This window comes from Echiichthys vipera (assembly GCF_963691815.1).
Source record: "Echiichthys vipera genome assembly, chromosome: X".
Lineage (NCBI taxonomy): Eukaryota > Metazoa > Chordata > Actinopteri > Perciformes > Trachinidae > Echiichthys > Echiichthys vipera.
Genome location: NC_139825.1, coordinates 31,622,409 through 31,649,031, shown reverse-complemented (window position 1 = coordinate 31,649,031; position 26,623 = coordinate 31,622,409). Strand labels below are relative to the sequence as shown.

Here is a 26,623-nt window from a genome sequence, read left to right as displayed (position 1 = left end):
AGCAGTGTGTTCCAACACTCTCACACACACACACACACACACACACACACACACACACACACACACACACACACACACACACACACACACACACACACACACACACACACACACACACACACACACACACACACACACACACACACACACACACACACACACACCCTTTAAAACCTCCGGGAATGCGACATCTGGCAACATGTTCATCAGTCCTACACAGGACAGTATGAGGGCAAAGCGACACACTCACACACACATTACCACACCACATTTTGATTATGACACTGCTCTTCTAGAGGTGCTGTAACTCAAGCTGGTACCACCGCTCTTGTGTGAGATCTTGAGTGTCGTGGCAACCGTCAGGCTTGGCGTCATGGCAACAGGAAAGCTGGGTGTGGCGGCTGCTGCAAAACCAACTGTCGTGCCCGCAGAGAAGGAGGAGGCCTGTTCATTAGGGCATCCATGCTGGAGTAAGATGTCGACACAGTCCTGGCTGTTGGCACTGCGAGCCAGAACCAGAGCCGTCTGCCCCTGAGCATCCCGGTACCGAACATCACAGCCATACTGAAGATAATTAAAAGAAGAAACAAGTGGATTAGATTATGTAACACTTTAAAGTTCTCATATTATACTCCTTTTCAGGTTCATACTTGTTTTTTAGGTTAATAGTAGAACTGTCTGTCTGAATACACCTGTATTCACTCCGTCTGAAACGTCCTGTTTTAGCGCTTGTCTCTTTAAGAGCCCCTCCTGAAAAAGCCAAGTCTGCTCTGATTGGCCTTCCGCAGTTGCGGTCTCAGTGTCTCTGCACCGTCATTGCAGCCATAAAGTGTAGTGTAATGGCACAGTAGCGGTATTTTATATCTCTATATAGTATAGTTTTGACATCACAACCGTACAGAAGTCCCAACGGCTCATTTAAAGACACAGTTTCTGAATACAGGTTGTGTGCATTTCTTTCTGGATTGAGTGTTTTGATACTTTGACAGTATTTATATAACATCTCGACCTGCATTATAATAAAAAAAAGACATGAAATCTCACTTTTTTATTATATGGGACCTTTAAGGAAGTTTTATTATGTGAAATAAATTGCAACTTCAAGCTGACAGGCCTGTCTTAAATTATCTCAACAAAGTGTGACTCAGTGGGCTTTAGTGCCTTCCACACTTATAGATCACCTTGAGTGGTCTGCCGAGTCATCTGTTTTAAAGCTTTTTGTTTTTTGCTAAGGGAATTACTAAGAGGTTCTTGAAGGGTGACATATATCACCTTGCCAGTTTTGCATAACTCAACATGATATTTCACACAAGAAGAAACTAAAAATCCTTTCACACCCTGCTGATTTTGTTACTTGACTGTAAAATCGCCTCAATTTTTTATGCATTGCACTTCTTTAATGTTATGAATCAGACCCTCTACACAAAGGTTTTATTAATTCCTATAACAGAGAGGGAAGGAAACGCACCCAAACAAGAAGCTGTGTCATCACCACATCAGCCTGCTGACATGCCGCGTGCAGGGCAGAGCCGGGCAGTCGCAGAGCTAAGAGCGCCCTGGAGGAGAGCGCCAGGCTGAGAGGGGCGTTAATGTCCTCCTTAGTGCAGTGGGCCAAAAGGAGCAGAAGCTTGGGAAGGTTGTGCTCCATCACTGCCAACAGAAGACGGCCTGATAGTGTAATGTCTGAGCCCTCACCAGGAGTGGGAGGGGGCAACGGCGCCACAAACAGTTTCTGCTCATATTTGGCCCTGATCCACGACTCCCGTTCCTCACTGAACAAGCAAGACAAAGAGACGTGATGAATATTCAGTGAAAGACTTTTACAGCTTCTGTCTTTCTCCTGTCCAAGAATGACAAGTTATTTCTACTGAAAGTAACATAATGTACATGACACATAATTTCTAAGTATGCAGCTCATACTGTCAGACATTTAAGTAACGCAGTGCTTATATCGCATCACTAATATCACATCTCATAATACTTTAGTCTTTACCGTGTAGCATCAGGTGCTGGTTTACGGCGGCCCAGTGTGCGTGCCTCCCATATACTGTTAACCATGTGGTTGCCTATGGCACTGAGAACCAGCGTGAGTTCTCGCGGCAGATCATCTAGATCCAACGAGCGAACACGCGACAGGTGGGTCCCCAAATTTCTGTGGATCCCTGAACACTCGATGCATATGAGAGCCCCCAAGTTCAGACTGGCCCAGGTCGGATCTTGGAAAAGAAGAAACAAATTAGGCTCCCACTTCATTTGGAACTGAACTATGTGCATATGGTTGGTAGATTTCTACCGTTTGATTTTTTTCTATGTGGCATTTAAATACGCTGGTTTGGCAAAGTGCAGTGAAGTTGTGTGAAATCCTGTTTGGATAGCTTTTAAAGAAGGGCTGTTTAATCTGTGGCCAATATGCCAAACATTAGATTCCCTTAAAACTGTGTCCCTTAAAGTGTTCCAACATTAGAAGAATATTCAGCATTTGATCTATTTCTATTTGGTTTAGTCATATCTAAGACACTGATTTTTATTTTAGGGTATATTAATGACGTTTTGCTTATATTTCTAAAAGCCAAACTTTGTCATTAATATGCTTTGCAGCCCATACGCAAAAATGTTTTTTTAAAAATATATTTAAAAAGTTATTTCATGGTCTGGATGAAAACACTGTTCAGATTCAGTAAAGCATTTAGGTAAAGAGTTTCATCTCTGTTCCATGTCAGCAACAATTAAACAATTACACAATATGATTTTTTCCCCCTCTCCATATAAGGAATATGTTGAAATTAAGGAAACACACACACACACACACACACGCACGCACACACACGCACACACACACACACACACACACACACACACACACACACACACACACACACACACACACACACACACACACACACACACACACACACACACAGAGTGTCTAATGGGGAATTTGAGATTCTCTCACAGTTGCAGTGTCTATTGTTTGTAAACTAGAAAGTAATTCCACTTTATCGTTTGTCTTTCTGTGATATTTTGTAATTTTACAACATCTGAACTAGAATTGTAAGATACTATGTGTTAAATGCCAATATATAGTCCAAAGGTAGGGTCTTTGGACGGCCTAAGATGTGAAAAAAACAAAACCACACATATGAACATGTACACAGAGGGAAAAAAGTTATTAATATGTGTCACTAACTTGGAGCATCACAGTCCACACAGAAGTTGTTGCCCTTGGCATTGCGGATCGCCTGCAGCACCAGCGCTTCAGTCTGGCTGTTCTTGCGAGCCTGTGAGAAACACACATTATAAGGTTAAAATCAGAGGTGGAATTACTGTTCAGATCTTTTAATTGAAATACCACTATGAAGAAGTACTAATGTTTACTATAGGTATTAACATTAAAATATACTTGAAGTAGCAAAGGTAAAAGGACTCATTATGCAGAATGGTATATTTTAGACTCATCTACAGTATATGAATATTATTGAATAGTCTGGGACAGTGCCAAGGGAGTGGCAGACCGGGGTGGTGGTTCCCATATTTAAAAAGTGGGACCTCAGCCTCCCTGGTAATGTCTACTCCAAGGTGCTGGAAAGGAGGGTTCATCCTATAGTCTGAACCTCAGACAACGGACCAGCTCTTCACTCTCACAAGGATCCTGGAGGGTCCCTCGGGAGATACTATGGGGAGGTGCTGCGGGAGTATAGGGTGAGGGGGTCACTTCTGTGGGCCATCCAATGTCTGTACACCCAAAGCGAGAGCTGTCTCCGGATCCTTGGCAGTAAGTCGGATTCGTTCCCGGTAGGGGTTGGCCTCCGCTAGGGGTGCGCTTTGTCACCAATGTGACAAAGGTGCACCTCAACACCTCTAAATCTGAGGCCATGGCTCTCAGCAGCTGCTCCTTTGCGTTGAAAGGAGACAGTTGAGGTGGTTCGGACATCTAGTAAGGATGCCCCCATGGCGCCTCTCTAGGGAGGTGTTTCAGGCACGTCCAGCTGGGAGGAGGCCTCGGGGAAGACCCAGGACCAAGTGGAGAGATTATATCTTCACACTGGCCTGGGAACGCCTCGGGATCCCCCAGTTAGAGCTGGTTAATGTGGCCCGGGAAAGGGAAGTTTGGGGTCCCCTGCTGGAGTTTTAGGGAGTTTTATATGCTTTCGGGTAGCTTAATCCATAACAGAACATCTTAATTATTAGTTGAATTATATTTTGTATTTATTATCTCAACATGTCAGAGAAATGTAGTGGAATAAAAAGTATACTACCTCTGGATTGTAGTGGGGTGTGAGTATAAAGTAGCAGAAAATTAAAATACTTAAGTAAAAATACAAGTACCTCAAAAGGTGTGAGGACCATCACAGGTCACAACACAAAGACCAGAGCTACAGGGGGGACAATGGAGAGGGTGAACAAGCTGAATGACTTCTTCAACAGGTTTAACCAGCCCTTACATCTACCTCATATATACTTGACTAAGAGTTTATTGCATACTGTTTATTGGTCTTTTTTTATACTTTCTGTATTTATAAAGAGTTTATTGGTAATCTTGTTTTTTTTAATTATTATTTGTGTTTTTTGTAAGATGCTGGAAACTGAATTTCCTTGCGGGAGTCATCCAAAAGGAATCAATAAAGAGAAGTCTAAGTCTATTTGAGTAAATGTACTTAGTTACATACCACCATTGGTTAAAATGAGCGAAACACCAGCAAACGAACCCTCTGTGCTCTGTGAGCTCTAATAGCTGGTCTCATTATTGATAATGATTATAATTCCCACATCTCTGAGTGAGAAAGCAGTGGTATAGGGCTATAATCATTATTATGACTATGTAAAGCTGTAAAATTATTGCTTTCTCATAACACTCATATAGAAATGCATCATGGGATTAAAGTCATTATTCAGAATCATTACATCAGTGGCAATTATCATCAATGGAGATGATTGATCTTATTCCACACCAGGATGCACTTCCCACTTTAAAACAGAAACCAGCATGGCCCATTAGTGGACAGGCTAGCTCAACACATACACTTCTGGAGATGGGGTGGTTTTTTGTAATGGCTAATCAAATCAGCTGTCCTCATCCCTTTAAAAAGTAGCAGCAGTAACAGTTTCCTGTGCCATCTTCTCCTGAGAGAAAACTGTTCTTATCCAGGAGTCCCTGGGTGCAAATACACAGCACACAAAATTATTACACAACCCTCCAAATGTACTTCTAGGCACAAAATGTCACTTATAAATTTAAATTTACATATCACGTGGAACAGCTGAACACTGTGTGTGTGTGTGTGTGTGTGTGTGTGTGTGTGGTTGTGTGTCTGCCAACAAACAATTGTTCTGTAGACTTGCAGCAAGAGCTGGTCACAGCTTATGGAAATGCAGACACTATTTCATGCCAATGTGAGTACCATTATTGCGCTACAGCACCTGATCTGCATAAATACATCCTCAGGTGTATGACTCTGCCCTCCTCAATGCAGACACAGGAACATTTGAGGCCACATAAAGATAATAAAGGTGCATCTTTGGCTGTACCCAAATGGCATTGCAGCTGCATTTGTGCCTCTGCATGAAATGTGAAACTATATTTTGTCATTTGTCAGTTAAATTATCGCTGCCTTTTGAATAGAATAGAAAATACACTTTCTACTTTTTGGGGTGCAAAAAGCAGAAATTTGTTGTTGGTTTGCATGTGCAAAAATAAATGAAACAAATAAAACACTTGATATCGCATCCGGACAAGACACATTAAAACACATTTACATAAAAACGTAATACACAGTGGAAGCTGCGACGAAAGGAACATCAGGTAAATAATGGTGAGGATTGAATCAAGGTTAAATAAATAGCTGTAAAGTGCTGTGTGCTGAAGCAGCAAGCCGGCATCAGAGAGTGGCTGTCCTTACTGATTAAGGATTGAGATTGTATGGCAACAGGGACAAACAATTCTTTCTACGTCAATGTTTTTCTTTGTGCAGAGGACTCTGCACCTTTTCCCTGAGGGCAGTAGCTGAAAGTGGTGATTTAAGGGATGGCTGTGGTCGTTTAAAGTTTTTTTCGCCACTTGGGCGTTGGAGAGCTTTGTGAAAGGACAATGGGGTTTCATTCTTGCCTTGTTTTTGCTGCTCTCGCACAGCTGCAGGCTGGCCAGGATCTGACTCTCAATGGCTTGGACCCAGGAGTCCCTCTCCTCCACGCTCTGAGCTTCAAAGTGCCACGTCTGGCCGGTGCTTGACACGATAAGGAAGTCAAAGTTGTCCTCATCTGGCGAACAAACATAAACAAAGAAGCAAGAGATTTTTCATCAGGGATCATTTTGCCCATTTGGAAAGTTGAAGCAGTCACGCAGATGCAGATATTCCATTAATAGTTAATGTTAACATTATGAACCAGAAAGATAGTTTTAGTTTGCATGCATCAGTGCAGTTAAGCATCCATGTCTGACTACTATTATAGGCTTAAGCAAGTATATGTTAGTGAACTGTGAATTATAACCACATGTTAAAAGTTGAATAGATTTAGATACAAATAATTTAGATTTATACATGTCATTCGGCTTGGTATGATATAACGTCTCTCCCTAATGTGACAGAAGAGCACAAGAACGGCAACACAAAGTACGAAGGGTCAGTCAGAGTTTGAAAGATGAAACACAACAGATCAACATTACCTGTCTTGCTTACGTTTCTTAAGCTACCAAAGCTTTTGAGTTTCCACATTTTGCGTTTTGCTGCACGAAAAGATAGAAAAAGTCACAGAAAAGCCAAAGGGAGAAAGAGAGGAAACAATAAATCTACATGTTGAAAAACATCAAAAAGTATCAAATTTAATGGTTAGGCTTTGAATTTTCTTTTTTATATGATTAACATCATATCAAACTGATCAGATCATGATTTCTGTTGTGTAAATGGTGGTTATGGGGTTTACCATCTGCATGCCCGATGGTTGCATCTCCTTTCTGGTTCATGCTCTTCTTTCTGCGATGCTTCTTCCGGTCTGTCAACGGGGAGGAAGTGCCTACGTCTTTGGTGGAGGAGGAGCTGGACACGCCCTCGACTGCAGAGTCTGGCAATGAGATCACACAAAAAACCTTCCACATTGCATTGATCTGGTACAAAGCTAAATATATACAAATAAGGAAGGTCCCTTACTCACCAACACTTTGAGTGTGGTTGGATAGTGTAGAGGGACAGCGCTGCACGCCTCTGTTGCTCCTCAGAAACAGCGCTCCACCCAGCCCTTCCATTTCCTCCACTTGCAGGAGGCTGCTGGCACTTACAGGGACTAAAGAGAAGATAGCAGGCATGCACTTAATAATTAAGTAATTAACATAAGCATCAAATGTACTCAGACCTCCTTAAATAAAAAGATTAAAAAATACATTACTGATTCTGTGTGAACTCCAGATAATAAAAGATAGAGTATGACTGAAGTGCTGAAGTTTTTTCACACACTCTTGCAACATATGTGAAAAAACCCTTATGATGCTCTTTCGTCCTTTTGCAAAGATTTTGCATTCCCTTGCAACTTTGTTTCCCTCTCTGGTACAGAAGCTTGACTCCTCTTCATAAAGAAAGTCTTAAAATCCAAGGAACAACAGATTAATCGTATTCTGATATTCTGACTACTGCTAATACTATATATAAAACAAATCTCTCTCCATCTCTCTTTTTTAAAATCAACTCTGAATGAACAGTGCAATTGCTTTTAACTCGATGTCCTTTAAGCTGTATGTTTGTATTAGCCTTGTTATCCATCATATTAAGTGTAATGTCTTCAGAATCAGAATCAGAATAAGAAATACTTGTTTAACAACATATTTAACAACAATATTATACAGACAACATATATATATTTGGAATAATATAAATGTATATATACAGTATGTATGCAATAATATAAATGTATATATATAAAATAATCAAATTTACAATAGTAATAAAATTGCGTTCAAGTGTGTGTATTGTTGTGATGTAGTGTGTAGCTTCTGTCCTGTCCTTTGTGCACAGTGAAACTTTTTTTCCGCCTGTCTTGGCCAGGACTCCCTGGGAAAAGAGTTAATGTAACTCGGTGAGATTTTTTTCTGGTTAAATAAAATAAAAAATTATTTGACCTGGGTTGACACCCTCAGGTCCTGGAACATCTTTTATGCGCCCGTTGAGCCCGACTGGAAGGCCGCAGGCGGGTACAGCACGAGGTGGTCGCTTTCCTGGCACCTTCACCGTCACTCTCAGCAGGTCCATCTCCTTCCCGGGGGCATTCAGCATGTAGTCCTGCAAAGCCAAACATCAGCCATTACACATCACCCAGTGGTGCTTTCGGAAGTGTAATACTTCAGTGCTTAGAGCTCCGTCAACACACTGACTCACATTGACACTGGAGTGATAGGACAGTATGCCGTCGTTGGACAGCGTGACATACTTCTTCTTCCACTCTTTGTTGAGCGAGTTCCCGCTGCGCTTCAGCAAGATGCCCTGATGGAGGATGACAAAACCCGAAGAGTGAGAATTTATTGCAAATGTCGTGTGTTCATCTCGCACATTTCGTCAGCGTGACGACTGCTGGCTGCCAAAAACACCCACAATCCATCAGGCCAATGTGGTAGATCACAACACTTTATCGCTCTGTGTGATGAAACTGCTTTCACACGTTTGATTTGAAGCGTGTCCAGAGGGTCATCATATTTGTTTCTGCATCAAGTGTAAATTTATGTTCCTACCTGTTTGATGGGAATGGAGCGTCCACTTCCCAGATCTCCCTTACAGTCTGCACTCCTCCTGTTTGAGTCACTGCCTCTCCGACCCTACACAGAGTACAAGAGAAGCAATAATTGCATCAGAGGAAAGGATGAGGTAAATGGTTATAGAATATGAATTAAACATGAATTAAGTTTTCCTTTCTCCATTTCATTACAAAACCATAAAAAGTAGAAAAGTGAGTTTCTGCTGACTGCAATAGCTGGCTTATAAATGTAAGTGATATCTATAGAAACTAATCAAAAATGTTATATATCAGCAGCAGGTCAGATAACTACTAATGTGAAATAAGTCCCTTCTGGTGATGATAGTAACCTTTTAAACGCAGTCGGATAATCCTACCAAGGTTTAAAGCAACCTGGTCTTTAAGTCTGACGCAACACCCAATCAAAAAACTATTTCCTGGTCCAAATGCTCCGTCGAATAAAACAATGGGAACCTTTCACAATCACTTCTTTCTTCAGTGAGAAACCATGTCATCTATAGGAAAGCAGTAAAATGACAATTCCGTCTTCTTTGTTGTTTGAGAAGGCAGGCTTGTAGAACTGTCTCTTTTTAAAATGCGCGTTGTTTAGTAAATACCACTCTAAATCCATATGACAGAAAAGGGAACGAGTATAAAAATAAAAGGAGGCATAAGCGTGACTTCATGATCACTTGACCAGTATGTACCGCAAATCTGGAGGTGCGTCTCCGGGTGACACTGCGGACTGACCCAGGCGTGGCGCTATCCTGCTTTTCACCTCTCACTGTCTTGCCGATCTCTTTATGACTAATCACAGGAGTGGAGGGAAGTGATGAGGAGTAATCACTGCTCTGACCACCGTTGCTGGCCTAAAGAGAGGAAGAGCCGGAGCAGGGGACAGGAGATGAAGTGTTTATTTAGCAGAAAAGGGAGATAACTGAGTTTGTTACACCAGCGTGCTGACAGTCTTTAAAAAAATTAAATATGCAGGATACTTAGTAAGAAGAAGGGGCACATCAATGGTACAAATTTGCATGACTTTCCCAGACAATGTGGAACAGATGGTCCGTAACAGTTTTACCTGTCCTGGAAAGACACCTGACACTGGGGTGGAGCCTCCAGAGTGACTGGGAGAGTTAGGGAGAGATTTGCAGGAAGCCAGTAGAGCAGCTTGCTTCTTGGCTGCCATGATCTTCTGAGCAGCTGTGGAACAAAACAACAGAAAAAAAACTAAAAATGAGCCCTAAATAAAATACAAATCACTTTCATATATCTGCATCTTCTCGCAACAGAATCCTAAATGCTCTGGTCTGCACATGTACCATCAGTGAAGACTCTGTTGACATTGAGGCCGTATGTTGCACAGGTTTCATAGTAAGTGCAGCGACGCACATCTGAGCAGAGCTGTCTGGCCCTGGCATCATCTATTACTCTTGGGTTGGTGCTGCTGATCTTATCTAGAGAAAGCACAGATCACAAATTTAAGTCTGCCTCTGCAAACATTTGAATCAAAGCACATGTTGAGTGTATCTTACCCTGAGTACCGACTACCACGAAAGGTATCTCAGAAATGGGCCGATGGATAGCGAGCTGGTGGTAGATTCTGTAAACCTCCTGGAAGCTGGCCTCATTTTCCAAACTGAAGACCAGGATGACTGCATCCACCCAACTAGCAAGCTGAAGAGAAGGAAGGATAAGAAGAAGAGCACTCAAAATACACAGGAGCAGGCTGATAGTAAGGAAAAGATTACATCAGTCTGAATTAGTTGACCAAGTCAATCAAGTTCAAACCCACCTGAGCACCCGGAAGCTCTGTCTCTTCTCTGATTATCAACAGGTGGCTCTGTCCATCAACCAGGACATCTTTAATGTACTGACGTCCTGCAATTACATAATAGGAACAAACAAGTTGTTATAGATCTATTAGTCACACGTATGACTACTTACATTAAAGGTATGCATATCATGCTGATTTTCAGGTTCATACTTGTATTTTGGGCTTCTACTACTACTTTTTTCTTCTGCTATTTCTTCTAACTAACATTTTTACATGCTTTAATGTTCAAAAAACATTATTTTTCTCATACTGTCTGTCTGAATACACCTGCATTGTCTGAAACGCTCTGTTTTAGTGCCTGTCTCTTTAAGAACCCCTCGTGAAAAAAACCCAGTCTGCTCTGATTGGACAACTTTTCCTGTTCTTACACATTTGCACTCTCAGCATCTGTGCACCATCATTGCAGCTGGGGAATGAATGTAACATCACTGAAGCAGCACTTTCTACCTGTATATAGTACAGTTGTGACATCTGAACTGTACAGAAGTCCTGACAACTTGTTTAAAAACAAAGTTTCTGAATACAGGCTGTGTGCATTTCTTTGTGGATTGAGTGTTTTAATACTTTGGAAATGTCCCTTTTTACTATATGGGACCTTTGGTGGCATGCGCTGGTCCTGGCCCATCTAAATTGAATGTTGCCAGTATTAATGTTATTAAGCTCTATTGTCAGTTGCGTACTGACATTGTCATAGAAAAACACACATAAAGGTTGTAGATGAGGACATGTGAAACAAACCTTCAGCATTCTCCAGCTGCAGGTAACTTCCTGTCAAGTGTCTGTGGACCAGAGCGGACTTGCCACTGCACAGACCTCCTAAAACACCCTGGAGAGCACAAACACACAGACATAGAGAGAGGAAATATAAATGTAGTAGTTACTATGTCCCACTCGCCAGTATGTAAAAGCCACGGCCTGAAGCTTACCAGGTGAAGCTCTTGTACAGTTTGGCTCATGGTCCATTCCTGACTGCTGGTGCATGCAGCTGAAGAAAAGGAAATGACAGCAAAAAAGGGAGAGAGGGGATTCATTAATAAAACTTTTTTTGTTGGCACTTTAAACAAGACCAAGATATACAGTATTTCTGTAAATTAACAAAGAATAAGTTGGGACTGACTCCTTCTCAAACCATGGATAAGCTAGAAAAATAATCTACCTAAGTGCTGAGTGTTTCTTTAAAAGAGTGACTGTGGGCATGGCAGAGTGAAGAAAGTCAGGTGTCCAAGCCTCCCCTCAGTGTGAGCAGAGAGGCTGCAGCTCCCACACACGCTGCCACAGTGAACACCCAGAAAATCCAATTAGGTGTACAAATATGCAATTCTACAAGAGTTTAGTGAGCATGCCAAATATTTTAAGTTTAGCCAAACATTGTTAAACACGCCACTTTTTTGCCTTTTATTATGGTAACCTTGCAAAAAAACCTCCTTACAAGTAATGTATTCTTTTATTCACTTTTGAAAATGTATTAGTCTAAAAAAAAGGAATCTTTCCCCCAGTGCAGTTCCTCCTCACATTTCATGAATTTTAAAGAAGTCAATGTCAACTGAAACAAGACAGAATATGCCACTCGGTGCTCCGCTGAGGTGAAACCTGCCTCAGAAAGACATTTGAAAGGAGCAGATTTCAGATCAGAGAAAAGTCAAATAAGCTGAAGTAAAAATGATATGAGGTGGGTTTTTTTTGCTTGAAAGCGTATTATTACTATTATTATTGTTATTATTATTATTATTGTATATTATTGAGCCAGCTAGAGTCTAAAAACTAGTGCAGCAGTCTGCCTCATGCAGTGTTATGTTATTTATGAAGTATTCCATAAAAATGAAACTGCACTGGGCAAAGTTAAATCATTGCACTGATGATTTGTTCTTGTTAGAAAAATAAGTCTTGAGCTTTTAATCTAGGGCAAAAGGACTTGTTAAGATTGATGTTTTTATACTGAATGATCAATAGTGTGATTTTAGTTACTTTGTGTGCAGCTTTTGTTGTATCAGACAGAGCAGCACTTTTAAGTTGTGGCAGATGTATGTCTCCAGAGATGAGCAATCTCATTTGTCTGTCAGTTCTTGACAGTCTTTGGATCTAACTGAATATTATCACTTATTAACTAAGATATAAAACAACAATAGTTATCATTTAAACAGAGAAAAGTGTCTAATGTAAACAAACTTCCTGTGAAAACACATTGCATCATCATATTTTAACATTCACGTTATTAAGATGATCTATTAGGGTTAGCTCAAACGGAGCTGTTTTTGTGTTGGTTTTACTGATAGGGACGACGTGATGACAGAGTTAATATCAAACACCAACATTATGTTCCAAGTGTCATGCTGATGAATAGTTTGAGAGATTATAATATACCTACTTCATTGCTTAACTGTGATAATAATGATCTACCAGCTGTGCAGGTTTATTGTGTAACTGTCAGTTTAGTAAGTTATCAGATTTGGCGCTTACTAAAATAAGACTTTATCAAAATAATTAAATCACAGACGCATTTGTTCAGTTTTTAGTGTGGGAGTTATGGCACTACAGCAACTATTCAAATGTATTCTTAGTTTTATCACTGTAATTTGAAGTATTATGTATTTTTCTGTTAAAGAAATATGAATCCAAAGTCTCTCATATTCAGCCAGTACATTAAATGGTAAATTAACTGCATTTCAGCCTTAGTGACCAATCAAAGTGCTGTACAACAGAAGCCAGCATTCACATTTACTGTGACAGAGGCTACCATGCAAGGTGCCACCACGCACACGCACGCACGCACACACACACACACACACACACACACACACACACACACACACACACACACACACACACACACACACACACACACACACACACACACACACACACACACACACACACACACACACACACACACACACACACACACACACACACACACACACACACACACACACACACACACACACAAAAAACACACACACACGACTGAGTGTGGACGCCTGCATCTGTTGGCCTTCTCTCCATCGACACAGATTCTAACTTTAAACCCTTGCGACTCTACCTCATCCCCATCTTTGGGCAACCCCCACCTCACTCCATCAACAGCGTCACGCCACAGACCAAATAGCATCTCTCACGGCTTGCTGTTGCCATGGCAACTCCATTTTCCAGAAGCCTCCAGCCCGGGTCTCTATACAATAAATGGTCTCTCATGGATACAGCGACGTGTGTGAGAGGCACAGAGACACGATGTCCACCTGTGTGCTTATGATAGCGCCAATGTGTGCGTGACTCGAAAGGGATGACTAATATGTTCTGTTCATGTGTCATCAGAATACTGAACATAACAGGCTGAGATTACAGGTCCAACATGACACAATGTTGCCGCTCACAAACACTTAAAACACGACATCGATGAATGAATAGTCTCCATTTGAGGGCTGATTAACTCCACGCACAGAGCAGGAAGTAGCAGGTTCCCGCTCTCCTCTCTCCTCCGATGAACACAGCTCTGTGTATCCCCTACCTTAATTATTCATGTCCCACTTACTCCTGACAAATTATTCAGAGCTTACTCCAATACCACACCTTCTGTCAACGATGATTTTCTTTAGAATATATCAATAAACATTAAAGATTGATAAAGTCACAACATTTCCTTTAATTCAAATGGAGAGGTCTGAATATTTCATGAAGTGTTTTCGCAGTTTTTTGACAAGACTGAACTAATTTATATTTGTTCAAGTGTCGGGCTTCGGGGGAATTCAACAGGGATTCAAAACATTATGTACATTAGTAAAATTGCACAAAGCATTTTGACACCTGGAGCATTTTAACCCTCTACACTATTGAAATGTACAGCAAGTCTGATTGTATGAAAGGGGGCGTAGGTCGTTATTGATACTCTGGGCGCGTGATGGTGATCAGACGCGGATACACAGCGCATCGGGAGCGAGCACACACGAGCCTGAAGACAGCAGAAAGTGCAGAGAGGAAGGAGAGAGTGGAGCCAGTCAGAGACTAATTTGCTACAACTTATTTGTGTGCGTGTGTCCATGAGACCTGTAAGTTGTATTATTTATGTTGCTAGTTCATTATCCTTTGTTTTCATTAGTTGATAATTATAGCCACCTAGCTTGGGGCTACTTGCTATAGTTATTTGAGGACTTCCAGTCAGGATTTAGAGCGAATCATAGCACTGAGACAGCACTGGTAAAAATTACTAATGATCTTTTAAAAGCTTCAGACAAAGGACTTGTCTCTGAACTTGTTTTACTAGATCTTAGTGCTGTATTCAACACTATTGACCATTGCATCCTGCTACTGAGACTGGAGCATCTAATTGGCATTAAAGGAACTGCATTAAGCTGGTTTAAGTCTTATTTATCGGATAGATCTCAGTTTTTACATGTTAACCACAAATCCTCCATGCACACTAAAGTCAGGCACAGAGTGCTGCAGGGTTCTGTCCTTGGACCGATTCTATTCACCTTATATTTGCTTCCCTTAGGAAATATTATAAGGAAGCACTACATGAATTTCATTCTTATGCTGATGTTACACAATTATATTTGTCGATCAAACCAGAAGAAACTGATCAGTTAGATAAACTTCAAATGTGCATTAAGGAAATAAAAAGCTGGATAACCTGCAATTTTCTGATGTTAAACTCAGATAAAACTGAAGTCACTGTTAGGGGCGGCAGTAGCTCAGTCCATAGGTGACTTAGCTGGGAACCATAGGGTCGCTGGTTCAAGTCCCCGTGAGGACCATGTATGGAGCATGGACTGGTGGCTGGAGAGGTGCCAGTTCATCTCCTGGGCACTGCGAGGTGCTGTTGAGCAAGGCACCGAACCCCCAACTGCTCGGAGCGCTGGTCACTGGCAGCCCCCTCGCTCTAACATCTCTCCCTAATTGCATGTATAGGCCCTGTTTGTGCATGTGTGTATTTCGGGCCTGTGTGTGTATGTATGTATAATAATAAGAGTGAAAAAATTAAATTTCCCCGTGCGGGATAAATAAAGTAATTCTTCTTCTTCTTCTTCTTGGCCCCAAAGGCCTCCAAAACGCAATAGCTAAAGATATTGTTACCCTGGATGATGTTGTGTTGTTCTCCAGCACCACAATAAGGAATCTGGGTGTTATTTTTGACCAGGATATGTCCTTTCGATTCTCACATAAAATTAACAACAAGGAATGCGTATTATCACCTGCGTAATATTGCGAAAATTAGGAACATTGTGTCTCAGAAAGATGCAGAAAAACTAGTCCATGCATTTGTTACTTCTAGGCTGGACTATTGCAACTCCTTATTATCAGGCTGCTGCAATAAGTCTGTTAAGAGTCTCCAGTTGGTCCAAAATGCTGCAGCTCATGTACTAACTAAAACAAACCGAAGGGAACATATTCCTCCTGTATTCGCTTTTTTGCACTGGCTACCTGTAAAATCTAGAAAATAATTTAAAATCCTTCTCCTTACCTACAAAGCTCTTATTGGTCAGGCTCCGTCGTATCTTAAAAAGCTCATAGTACCGTATTACCCGACTAGACCGCTGCTCTCTGAGAATGGCTACTTGTCGTTCCTAGAGTCTCCAAAAGTAGAAAGGGAGGCAGAGCCTTCAGCTACCAAGCTCCTCTCCTGTGGAACCAACTCCCAAGTGTTATTCGGGAGGCAGACACTGTCCCCATATTCAAGAGTAATCTCAAAACTTTCCTCTTTGATAAAGCTTAGAGCTAGGGCTTACGAGCCCTTAGCTATGTTATTATGTTAGCTGATTTTGTCATGCTTAATGATGCTGCTATAGGCCTAGTCTGCCGGGGTATAGTCCTCTTGCTGATACTCTGAGCTTCTCTCCTCTCTGTCTGTATCATTCATGTCTCATCAATGCATGTAACTAATTCAACTCCATGTTTGCAACCATAATTATTAACATTGCTATGTTCTGTCACTCTAGCTGAGTCTGTTTCTTGCTGTTCTGCTGTATTAACTGCCATAACTTGTAAGCCATATTCTATCACTATAGTCACTGTTACTTTTGTGGTTGCTTGCATCTCTGGAAGTGTATCTGTCTGTCTGGCTGTCTTAGTGTCTGTCTGTCTCTGTCCATCCGTCCATCTTTTCTCTCTTTCTCTCTTCTTTTCTTCCTTCTCAACCAGTCAAGACAGATGGCCGTCCTCCATACAGCTGGATCTGTCCGACGTTCCTGCCTGTTATGGGGAAGGTTATCTTTGGACTGTACTCAATGTGGGACTTGTTGGGTCTATGTAAATCATAAACAAGTCATAGAGTTTGGTCTATACCTACTTTGTAAAGTGCCCTGAGATAACTTTTGTTATGATTTGGCACTATTAATAAAACTGAATTGAATTGAATTGGGTCTGAGCGCACAATGCTCCTTTCTGCCACTACAGAGAAGCTGGGTCTAGAGGGGACGCCAGAAGAGCTTGCTGTTCAAACCATCCGTCAGGACGTCCAGGGAGCGGCTGTATCATTCAGTGTATCTCCCGCCTCACAGCCCAAGACGAGATTCTGCATCAACAGAGCTTTTACAGCTGCTCGCTTGGGATCCGACCACTCCTATCCGGTAGAAATTCTCCAGAAAAGGTACAGGCACCTAGCAGGTCCATCCCTCCAGCAGTTTGAGAACGACAGACCACTCATCCTCATTGGTACGGATCACCCATATCTCATTACCCCCATTGAGCCAGTGAAGTTGGGTCCCCCAGGTGGACCAGTCGCTATCCGGACCAGACTGGGTTGGACACTGCAAGGCCCGGCATGGTTAGTGGAGCAACAACTACGGCCACAGAAGTGCGTCCTGCCGTCCACCGTCCCTGCCAACACGGAGCTCCTCCGAAACGTTGAGAAGCTGTGGTAGCTTGATACATTACCATATAGGGAGGAGAAAGTAGTGACCCGGTCTAGACAGGACCAAGAGGTAGTCAATCTACTGGAAATGAAGGCTACAAGTGTTGATGTGAACAGAAGACTGCGCTATGCCACACCACTCCTCCGTAAGAGGGACATGCCACACTTCCATGCCACCAAGAAGGCAGTCATGCCAGGCCGTTAGAGCACAGAGAGAAGGCTGGTCAAGAGAGGACCACAGCTTACAAAGCTGAGATACAGAAGCTGGTCAGTCCTCAAACTGGAGCCTGATGCACTCCGCGAAGAGGGGGAATCATGGTACATCCCGCACCACATGGTGACCCACAATGGGAATAACTGCATTGTGTTTAACTGCACATACCAGTTTAAAGGCTTGAACCTCAACAAGTCTCTCCTCCCCGGACTGACGATAGGCGCATCACTCCTGGGGGTGCTGCTTCATTTCAAAAAGCATCCTGTGGCCATCAGCAGTGACATTTAAGGGATGTTCCACCAGGTCCGCCACTTACTAGAAGATAGGACTCTACTGCGTTTTTTGTGGCACGACATGAGAAGAGACGACCCCCCCAGAAGTCCAAGAGTAGCAGGTATTACCATTTAGTACCAATTGTAGTCCGTGCTGCCCGACCTATGCCTTGCAGAAGCATGTGTGGGACCACAGTGAGCCTGGAGACAGTGTCCGGTCCTCAGTGGAGCGTTTTTTTTACTTGGACAACTGCCGCCAGAGTCTACCGACGATAGTGGAGGCCAGGGAACTCGTGGACAGGCTGAGGATCCTTCTAGCCTCCAGTGGTTTTGAGCTGCGCCAGTGGGCCAGCAACAACTCCAGAGTAGTTGGTCATCTGCCAAAGGAGAGCAGAGGTCCCTGAATTGATGCTCGGGCTCAGTTGGCACTTCCAGTCAGACAGCCTAGGGTACAAGCAGCGGCCAGTGGAGTGTGAGGTACTGACCATGCGGGGCGTGTACAAGGTTCTGGCAAGCCAGTACGACCCTCTTGGATAGATCTTACCTTATACAACCAGAGCCAAGGTTCTGGTCCAGCGTCTCTGGGACAAAAACAGAGAATGGGATAATCCCCTCCTCCCCCAAGAGCTTTTAGATGCCTGGAATGAGTGGGTAGAGGAACTACACTTCCTACCATCCGCCAGCCTGCCAAGATGCTACACCCCTGAAGCAATGGACAGTAGCAGCATCACTCGTGAGGTCCACATATTCTGTGACACTTCAGAAAAGGCATATGGGGCTGTGACAATCAGGGCAATACCTACCTGGCATTCCTCATGGCAAAAACGAGAGTGGCACCCAAACGTCTCCTGTCTACACCAAGGCTGGAGCTCTGTGCAGCAGTGGTAGGAGCACAGATAGCCACAGTTATTCAGGAGGAGCTCACTCTGAAGATCAGTGGGACCACTTTGTGGACTGATTCTACAACTGTGTTGATGTGGCTACAGTCTGATTCCTGCCACTTTAAGGTTTTTGTTGGTACTATGGTGGCTGAAATCCAGGGGCTCACAGATTTCCGGACAAGGCGCTTTGTGGATTCAGCAAGGAACCCTGCAGATGATATCAGCAGAGGAGAGACCCTGAGAGATCTGGCAGACCCCAATAGGTGGAGTCAGGGCCCACCATTCTTCCTCTGTGCCCGGGACCTGTGGTCAGGAAACCCTCCCCTTCCTGCTCAAGAAGAAGCATCAGAACTCCGTAAGTCAACCTTCTGTGGAGTCACATCTACAGTGGGGGAACACCAAACTGAAGACGCAAGCAAGTGCAGCCCATTGAGGGAGCTTACTGATTACTGCAAAAGAGTTTTACAGGGTGCCAGATCAGCAAAGCAGTCCTACAGCTGCAGATTACCAGGAAGCTGAGACCCTTATCTTCCAATGCGCCCAACAGGACAGCTTTCCAGATGAGATGTGCCTCTTGAAAGCTGGTTAAGCTGTTCTGTATAGTAGCCGCTTACTTACTTGTCCCCAGAGTTTGACAAGTCAGATAAAGTCATCCGGGTTGGTGGGAGATTACGGAGATCACCGGAGCTAGACTACACTACCCTGCATCCGATCGTTCTGGACCCCAGCCACCTTGCGAAAATTCAGCGTACTTTGTGGATTCTCAGGGGGCGTGAAGCTATCCGTCGCCACCAGTACAGTTGCGCAGACTGCCATGTGTGGCAGTCCAGACCTGTGGTCCCCAAGATGGCTGACCTACCAGCCGCTCGTCTTCACCTTTTCAAGCCAGCTTTCCACTCCACAGGTATGGACTGCTTTGGGCCGTTTCAGGTGAAGGTGAGCTGTCGACTCGAAAAGAGATGGGGAATAATCTTTAAGTGCCTCACCACGCAGGCCATGCACTTAGATCTCCTCAAAAACATTTATACCGACTCCTTTTTGATGGCTCTGTGGAGGTTCGTTGCCCGCCGAGGGACCCCAGCAGAGTTGTTCTCAGATCAGGGGACAAACTTCAGAGGGGGACCCCAGCAGAGTTGTTCTCAGATCAGGGGACAAACTTCAGAGGGGGAGAGAAGGAGCTACGCGAGGCAATTGCAGCACTTTAGCCGGAACTACAACAGAGCCTTGCCAAGGAGAAGATAGTCTTTCTTTTCAACCAAACTGCGGCTCCTAACTTTGGAGGAGTGTGGGAGAGGGAGATTCGCTTGGACAAACAGGCACTCTACACATCCGTTGGGGCCCAGGCACAGGCTGAGCAGGTGCTTATGACTGTGTTAATAGAAGTGGAGGGCCTTCTAAACCCTAAGCCGTTGGGTTATGTATCGTCCAGCATTGCGCATCCGGACCCTGTGACCCCAGGTCTCTTATTGCAAGATGGGTCTCTTCCTCAGGTAGTATATCCAGCTACTGAGCTCTTAAGCAGACGCAGATGGAGACACTCTCAGATCTTGACCGACCATTTCTGGTCAAGTTTCATCAGATACTATCTCCCTGGTATGCAAGCTCGCCACAGGTGGCACACCATCAGAGTCGCTGAGGACAATGTAGTCATGATGGTAGACCCCCAGCTACCAAGGGCACTCTGGCCTATTGGACGGGTTATACAAGGTGCATACCAGCGCAGATGGTCATGTGAGATCTGCCGACACAAAGATAAAGGAAAAGGTCTACACCAGGCCTGTCGCCCGCCTTGTCGTCCTCCCAGCCATACGAGATGATACGGATAAACCCACACCCTCTTAGGATGGTTAACCTTTTGTTAGTGCAAACAGCTACCACTGTAGGCGTAGGCCATTATTGATACTCTGGGCGCATGATGCTGATCAGAGGCGGATACGGGAGCGAGCACACGCGAGCCTGAAGATGGCAGAAAGTGCAGAGAGGAGTGAGAGAGAGCGGAGGCTGCCAGTCAGAGACTAATCTGTTACATCCTATTTGTGTGCATGTGTCCACGAGACCTGTAAGTTGTATTATTTATGTTGCTAGTTCATTATCCTTTGTTTTCATAAGTTGATAATTATAGCCACCTAGCTTTGGGCTACCTGTTAACTTGACATCATATGGTTGTTAATCGGTCAGTTAGAAGTGAATGTGTAGCTACTTATTTGTTCTGTATTTAAGTGAGTGAGTGTGCTGTTTATGCTAACTAGTTACACTGCATATACAGTAATATACAGTAAGACGTGTGTTTATTACAAACATTAAAAGGTGCACATGTCAATATACGTGTGTGTATGTAATGTGGGCATGATGATATGTTTTTCCTTTTTATGGGCTGAACGACTCACACAAACCTATGCCCATGTCACACCTGGAGCGAAGCTAGAGATCAGCATCAGCCAAACTACAATTTATACAGTCCTTTATCCCAACCCTCAATAACACTGAGATCCTTTGAGCCGGATCTCTGACCTTTACTCCAGGATAAGGATGCAGTAACACTGATAAAGAACAATCTGTTCTACATTTTTAAAACTTTGTCTCTAAAATAATGTTAAAACCCTATTTACAGCTGGTTTTAGTTTATTTGTTTGTTTTTGCAACTGTTTTTTATTTGAAGATAAGAAATTGCTCCAGCTGTTGCTTTAATTCTTGCCATACCAATACCTCTGGGATATATTTTGCTGCGTTGTCCTCTTCTGCAGCTGCCATGGAAGATCCTCATATAATTTTTTGTATTCTATTTCAAAGAAGCACCTCAGTATTATTATGATTTTCACCAGATGTCGTTTTCGCAAATTATTGTGTCACCCTGAGAACCAGTTTCATAAACATTAAAAGGGCTCAATGCAGCAATAAAAAAGTGAGAACGTTTCACCAAAATCCCTCGAAGACATGAAAGGTTACCTAGAACTAATCTCAGACAGGCTCTCAGTCACATCGGTTGGTTTAAATCTTCTTCTTACTACTGATATGTCAAGAACACTGATGCAGTTGATAGGTAAAGGCTTGTCACATGTCGTCTAATTAAACCACAGCGGCTTCCTTGCCTGGAAATAACAACAGAAGACACATCATTTACTGCTAAAGCCAATTCAGAATAATTTTGCATGACAATAAGCATGATAAATGTATTCTCACGTGATAACTGAATATCACAACTGTGGGTAATTTACAGGATCTTTGCCAAAATAAATAAAATGTTTAAGTAAATGAATGAATTGGAAGAGCATTAGAGCATAACTGGGACTAAGTAGGAGCATATTATTTGGTTAAGGTTCACACAACTTAAGAGAGGGCAATGCAAACAACAATAAATATGTGATCCTGTGTAATGACGTTAAATAAAATGGTCTTGACAGTGGCTTAATCCCAGCCCAAAAGAGCACCGATGGCGGAGCTGAAACAGATGTGACAGTTTTTTTTGTCACCAGTTATTCTGTTCATCAACGCTCTTTGTCATCATTCCCCTCTGCATTTTGTTCTGCATGTGCAGCACTGTGGGGCTCACAATCAATAAGAAGAAATGTATGACTTTGTGTGAACAGAAAGATTAAATATTGAGCCTATGATAAGTGTATATGTCAGTACAGTGGATGCATGAACTGGCCTTACCTTCCTCCTCGCTTGAGCCCCTTTCCACAGCTGGATAAAGGGGAGGTGCGGTGCTGACGCTGGCTGTCACTGCTGTACTTTTGGTGAAAATGCCACTAATGAACTTCAGCATCTTTCGGTCACGGGGAGGAGCGCGCTGGATATTTCCTCCCTGGCCCTCTTTCCCTTTCTTCAGGTCGTCGGAGGGGGAATGTAGGTCGCTGTTGTCCAGGGTACGACTTGTACCTTTTCTTTGAGGCCTGGACATGTCGGTGACGGGAGGTAGAGGCAAGGAAACAGAGACTGTCTTAAATCTTTCCCCCTGAGGGCTGTCCCTGGTCATGATGCCTGAAAATCCTCCACTCATGGGAGCTCCGGGGCGAATGAGCATGGCCCTACCGTCGCTGTCAGCCCAGGACGCCCTGTAAGGTCCTAGAGTTGTAGCTGCCATTAAGGGGGACTGGTCACCAAAACGGTTGTCCCTTCGATCCAAAGTCCTAGCAGAAAGATACAGGCCTGTGTTGGCCTCTCTGAGTTCCCTCCAGCATGCAGAGTTGCCTCCTGCATGTGACCTCATCGGGACTTCAGGACGCTGGCTGACCTGCGGCGGGATGGAAAAGGGGAGGCTGCAACGTGAGCGACTGTTCAGTTCTGCTCCATTTTCCCCCTTTAGGAACAGCATGGGGGGCTCTCTGTAGAGCTCTGTCTTAGGGCGCATGGCGTCTGAGCGAAGCCCCTCTCTGCGCACAGTTCCCTCAGAGGTAGTTGCTCCATACACTTTGACCATTTGCCTCGCAGCTGGATGGACGAAAGAAGTGTCTTTGCTTTTACCAACTGATAGGACGTCTTTTGTGTGTCCATGGGTTTCCCTCCTCTCAGGCTTCCCCCACTTCTCAATGGGGCTGTCATACTTGGCATGCTGCACCTGTTCCACTTCTTCTCCCACCTGTGTGTTTTCTTTTTCCGCCACTTGTATACATACAGGTCCTTCCTCCTTTTCAGGAGCATTGCTCACCTCCACCTCCTCCTCCTCCTCCTCCTCCTCCTCTTCCTCCTCCTTCTTCTTGGGGCTCCCTTCCCCCTCTGGAAGAGCCTCCCTCTGGTTCCCTTCTACATCCTCTGGCACAGCCTCAACCTTCACCAGAGTGAGGGAAATGAGGTAGGTGGTGCGTTTCTGTGGGTTGCCTGCCTTGCTCATTGGGACAGCAGACTTCAGCACACTGGCACCTGGTCTCTGACCTAACTGGACCTGCACACCTCAGTCATGGCAACCGGGACAAGACTGGAGCAGAGGAGAAAGAACATCTAAGATCAAGATCAAACACAGACACCAGATCAAACCTTGCGTAGCTGATGTAGTCTGATATCAGGCCTGTGCACTGAACAGGAATTCAAATTTCCTTTTAAAAACCTTCTGTAAAGACATGAGTCAGAAAAAGAGGAAGTCTTTAAACTCCAAATTTCCAGAATATATTTAAAAGGCTGACCCAGTGGTGAAACAAGTCTAGACTATATTTTAACGCCTCCATTAAAGCTCTTCAATGCATACTACTGGTCTCTACCTGTGAATCATTCATAATCCTTACCTCGCTTTCCTCTCCTTCTTAAACTAATTTATTCTGTTCCAATCTGACATGCAGACACACAGTAAGCTATGAGGAGACATTTCTTTTCACTGTGTTGATGTCTCAGCCTCAGATTTCAGCATGGAATTATGCAACAGCCAATACATTTGGTATATCAATTTCTCAACTCGAAACTAAAATTAATACATGCTGAATAATGCCACCTTACTACAGAATGTGTCTTGGCTCTTGCTCAAATCATACCTTCATTTTTCCTGAAAAACATCCATTGAACAGTTCCTTGTACATAAGATTTGATGAAGAATTTATCTCGCCATCAGATTACCATTCATATCAAACGGCACATCAAACAAGGATGACAAAAAAAAGCTGATGAGTCCAAGAAAAAAAAATAGGTGAAAGGGAACAGGGTGCAAAAAACATCAAAATGAAAATCATTCAGTTGTCACGAACCGTCTAGCAGCTGGAGCCTCCGTTCGACAATGTCATGCATAAAATTATGTATGCACGGTGTGAGGGTCACTGGGAGATGCTAAGAAAACATCTGTTGTTATGTCTCCAGAATAAAAAAGATAAAGTACCCAGATTTAAACAACCCAAGCAATGCTTCCTTGTGCCTGTATCCCTCCTCTGGAGAGCAGCTACTCTCGGTCACCGCATCCTCTCCTCCGAGTGCCTCATCCAATTAGCAAGTCAATAAAATGTGTCTGTGAGGCAGAGGAAGCCCACCAGCTCACCAAAGCCCCTCCTCCTTTTTTTCCTCCTCTTCTCGCTGCCACAGAGCCTCACAGCCCCCTGCTAGCCCGCTGTTAGCATGCTGCACAACCAGCTCCACACTGGCTCCAGCTCCAGCAAACAGGCTAGAGATGAGTCCTTGCCAACGTGCATCAATTTTTTTTTATCTGTACCGACACAACAAAAGAGAGACAGGAGGGAGAGAGAAAAAACCCTCAACTCTGCTCCTGCCAATGCATCTGCTCTGTCTCCAGTTCCGTCTCTCCCCTCTCCTTTTGCAAAGCAATTTAAGAGCAGCTCCTGCTTTCTCTCCCTGCCTCCCTGTCTGTTCCCTCTGAGAGGTGGGGTGATGATGCACAGGATGAATATGGGTGTCTTTGGATCATTGCAATATGGGATTAAATAGAAAAAGATGTTAAGGAGAATAGAAATGTTTAGGAATGATTTAGGATAGCAGGTAATTTAATTGCATGGAGAGGAAACTAAAGGTTAGGTTTGCAGGTGATGAAGCAGGACAGTAAATAATACAATAAGTTTCTTGAAAATAAAACATGAACAAAATAAAAATATTTCTCTATAAACTACACAATCTCTGTTCAGGCCAGCACCCACTTCTGTTCCCTCTCTGCTTGTCTCCTCATTATTAACCCTTCTAGTCAACATCTAGAAAATGATGCAAAAATCAATGAGGGTTTCTTTGGTCACTAAAGTTCAATACCCCCCTTGTTAGCAAAATGCCCCTTGTTGACCTGTTGTCCCCCCTCTTCATCCTCTAGTACAGGGATGTCAAACGTACGACCCGAAGACCAGAACTGGCCCACCAAGGGGTCTGATCTGGCCCACTTGATTTCTTTGAGTGTGGAAATTGCAAATAAGTCCTAACACTGTCAAGTGCTGGCTACCGTTCATGTAGGAGCCGCTGGTGGAAATGTCTTAAATACCATTTCTTAAGATATCTCAGGCTGGTCATTATCAGTTTAATAAATAGATTGTAAATTAGTTATGGATGTTTTGAAAATATTATGGTACTTCTTTACACTAAAATAAAGGGAAGAATTTGGACTTGTTTTCCATCAGTTATTATGCGTTAGTTTTACTGTGTCGACCCACTTGAGATCAAATTGGGCTGTATATGGCCCATGAACTAAAATGAGCTTGACACCCCTGCTCTAGAAGCAGAGAGCGCAGTGAAAAAAGACATAATAAAGAGTCATTAATAGGGAGGCTTTTTTTTTTGTTCTACCGTGTTAAAAATACGGACTAGTTAAACTTGAGTTCCCTGATTTTTTATGAATTAACTTAATATATGGATCGATCGAAACAGCATTACAACCAAACAAGATTAAGCTGTTAACCCTAGAGGGAGGAAATTCTCTCCAAAATAAAAAATAATAATAATAGAAGTTGTTGTAAATATTTCCTTTAACTTATTTTTTTTCTTAGTAAATATTGTAGGCCTACTGCGGGTCGTAAATGTAACAAATTAGTCTAATGATATTTTAGACTTAGCTTAGCAGGGTGAAAATCCTTTTTCACCACAGATTGATTTACACATTACATCAATTTATGAAATTTTCTTCCTTATTTTGATTACATAGTGCCAGATAAGGGTCATTTTGGGAAAAAGGTGTAACACGCAAAACATTTGAAGCTGGATTTTTACTTTTTACTGCTTTGGACAGAGTAGCTGTTTTATCACTTTTCCAGTCTTTGTGCTAAGCTAACCAGCAGCTGGTGGTAGCTTCATATTTACAGCACAAACACGAGTGGTATCAATGTTCTCATCGCTCCACAAGAAAGTGAATAAGCTAATTTCCCTAAACTTTGACCAATTCTTTCAACTTACAAGCAGCTTTCATGGCTTGGAAACTATACTTTTCCATATATTACATTAACTTACAAACTGAGA

General features: G+C 43.1%; 1 protein-coding gene across 1 annotated transcript; it reads right to left on the bottom strand.

Moving 5' to 3' along the window:
* Positions 1-276: 276 nt before the first annotated feature.
* LOC310965069 (arf-GAP with GTPase, ANK repeat and PH domain-containing protein 1-like) lies at positions 277-23,591 on the bottom strand (the record flags this gene model as incomplete). The annotated part of the gene is made up of 19 exons (XM_083938474.1): positions 277-564; positions 1,469-1,772; positions 1,994-2,216; positions 3,188-3,278; positions 6,104-6,255; positions 6,662-6,721; positions 6,919-7,056; positions 7,147-7,275; positions 8,105-8,264; positions 8,361-8,465; positions 8,711-8,794; positions 9,420-9,581; positions 9,794-9,915; positions 10,035-10,169; positions 10,248-10,389; positions 10,508-10,593; positions 11,288-11,375; positions 11,476-11,534; positions 22,415-23,591. The coding sequence occupies 19 exons, from the start codon at positions 23,589-23,591 to the stop codon at positions 277-279; spliced, it is 3,705 nt and encodes a 1,234-aa protein (XP_083794600.1).
* Between the last annotated feature and the right edge of the window lie 3,032 nt (positions 23,592-26,623).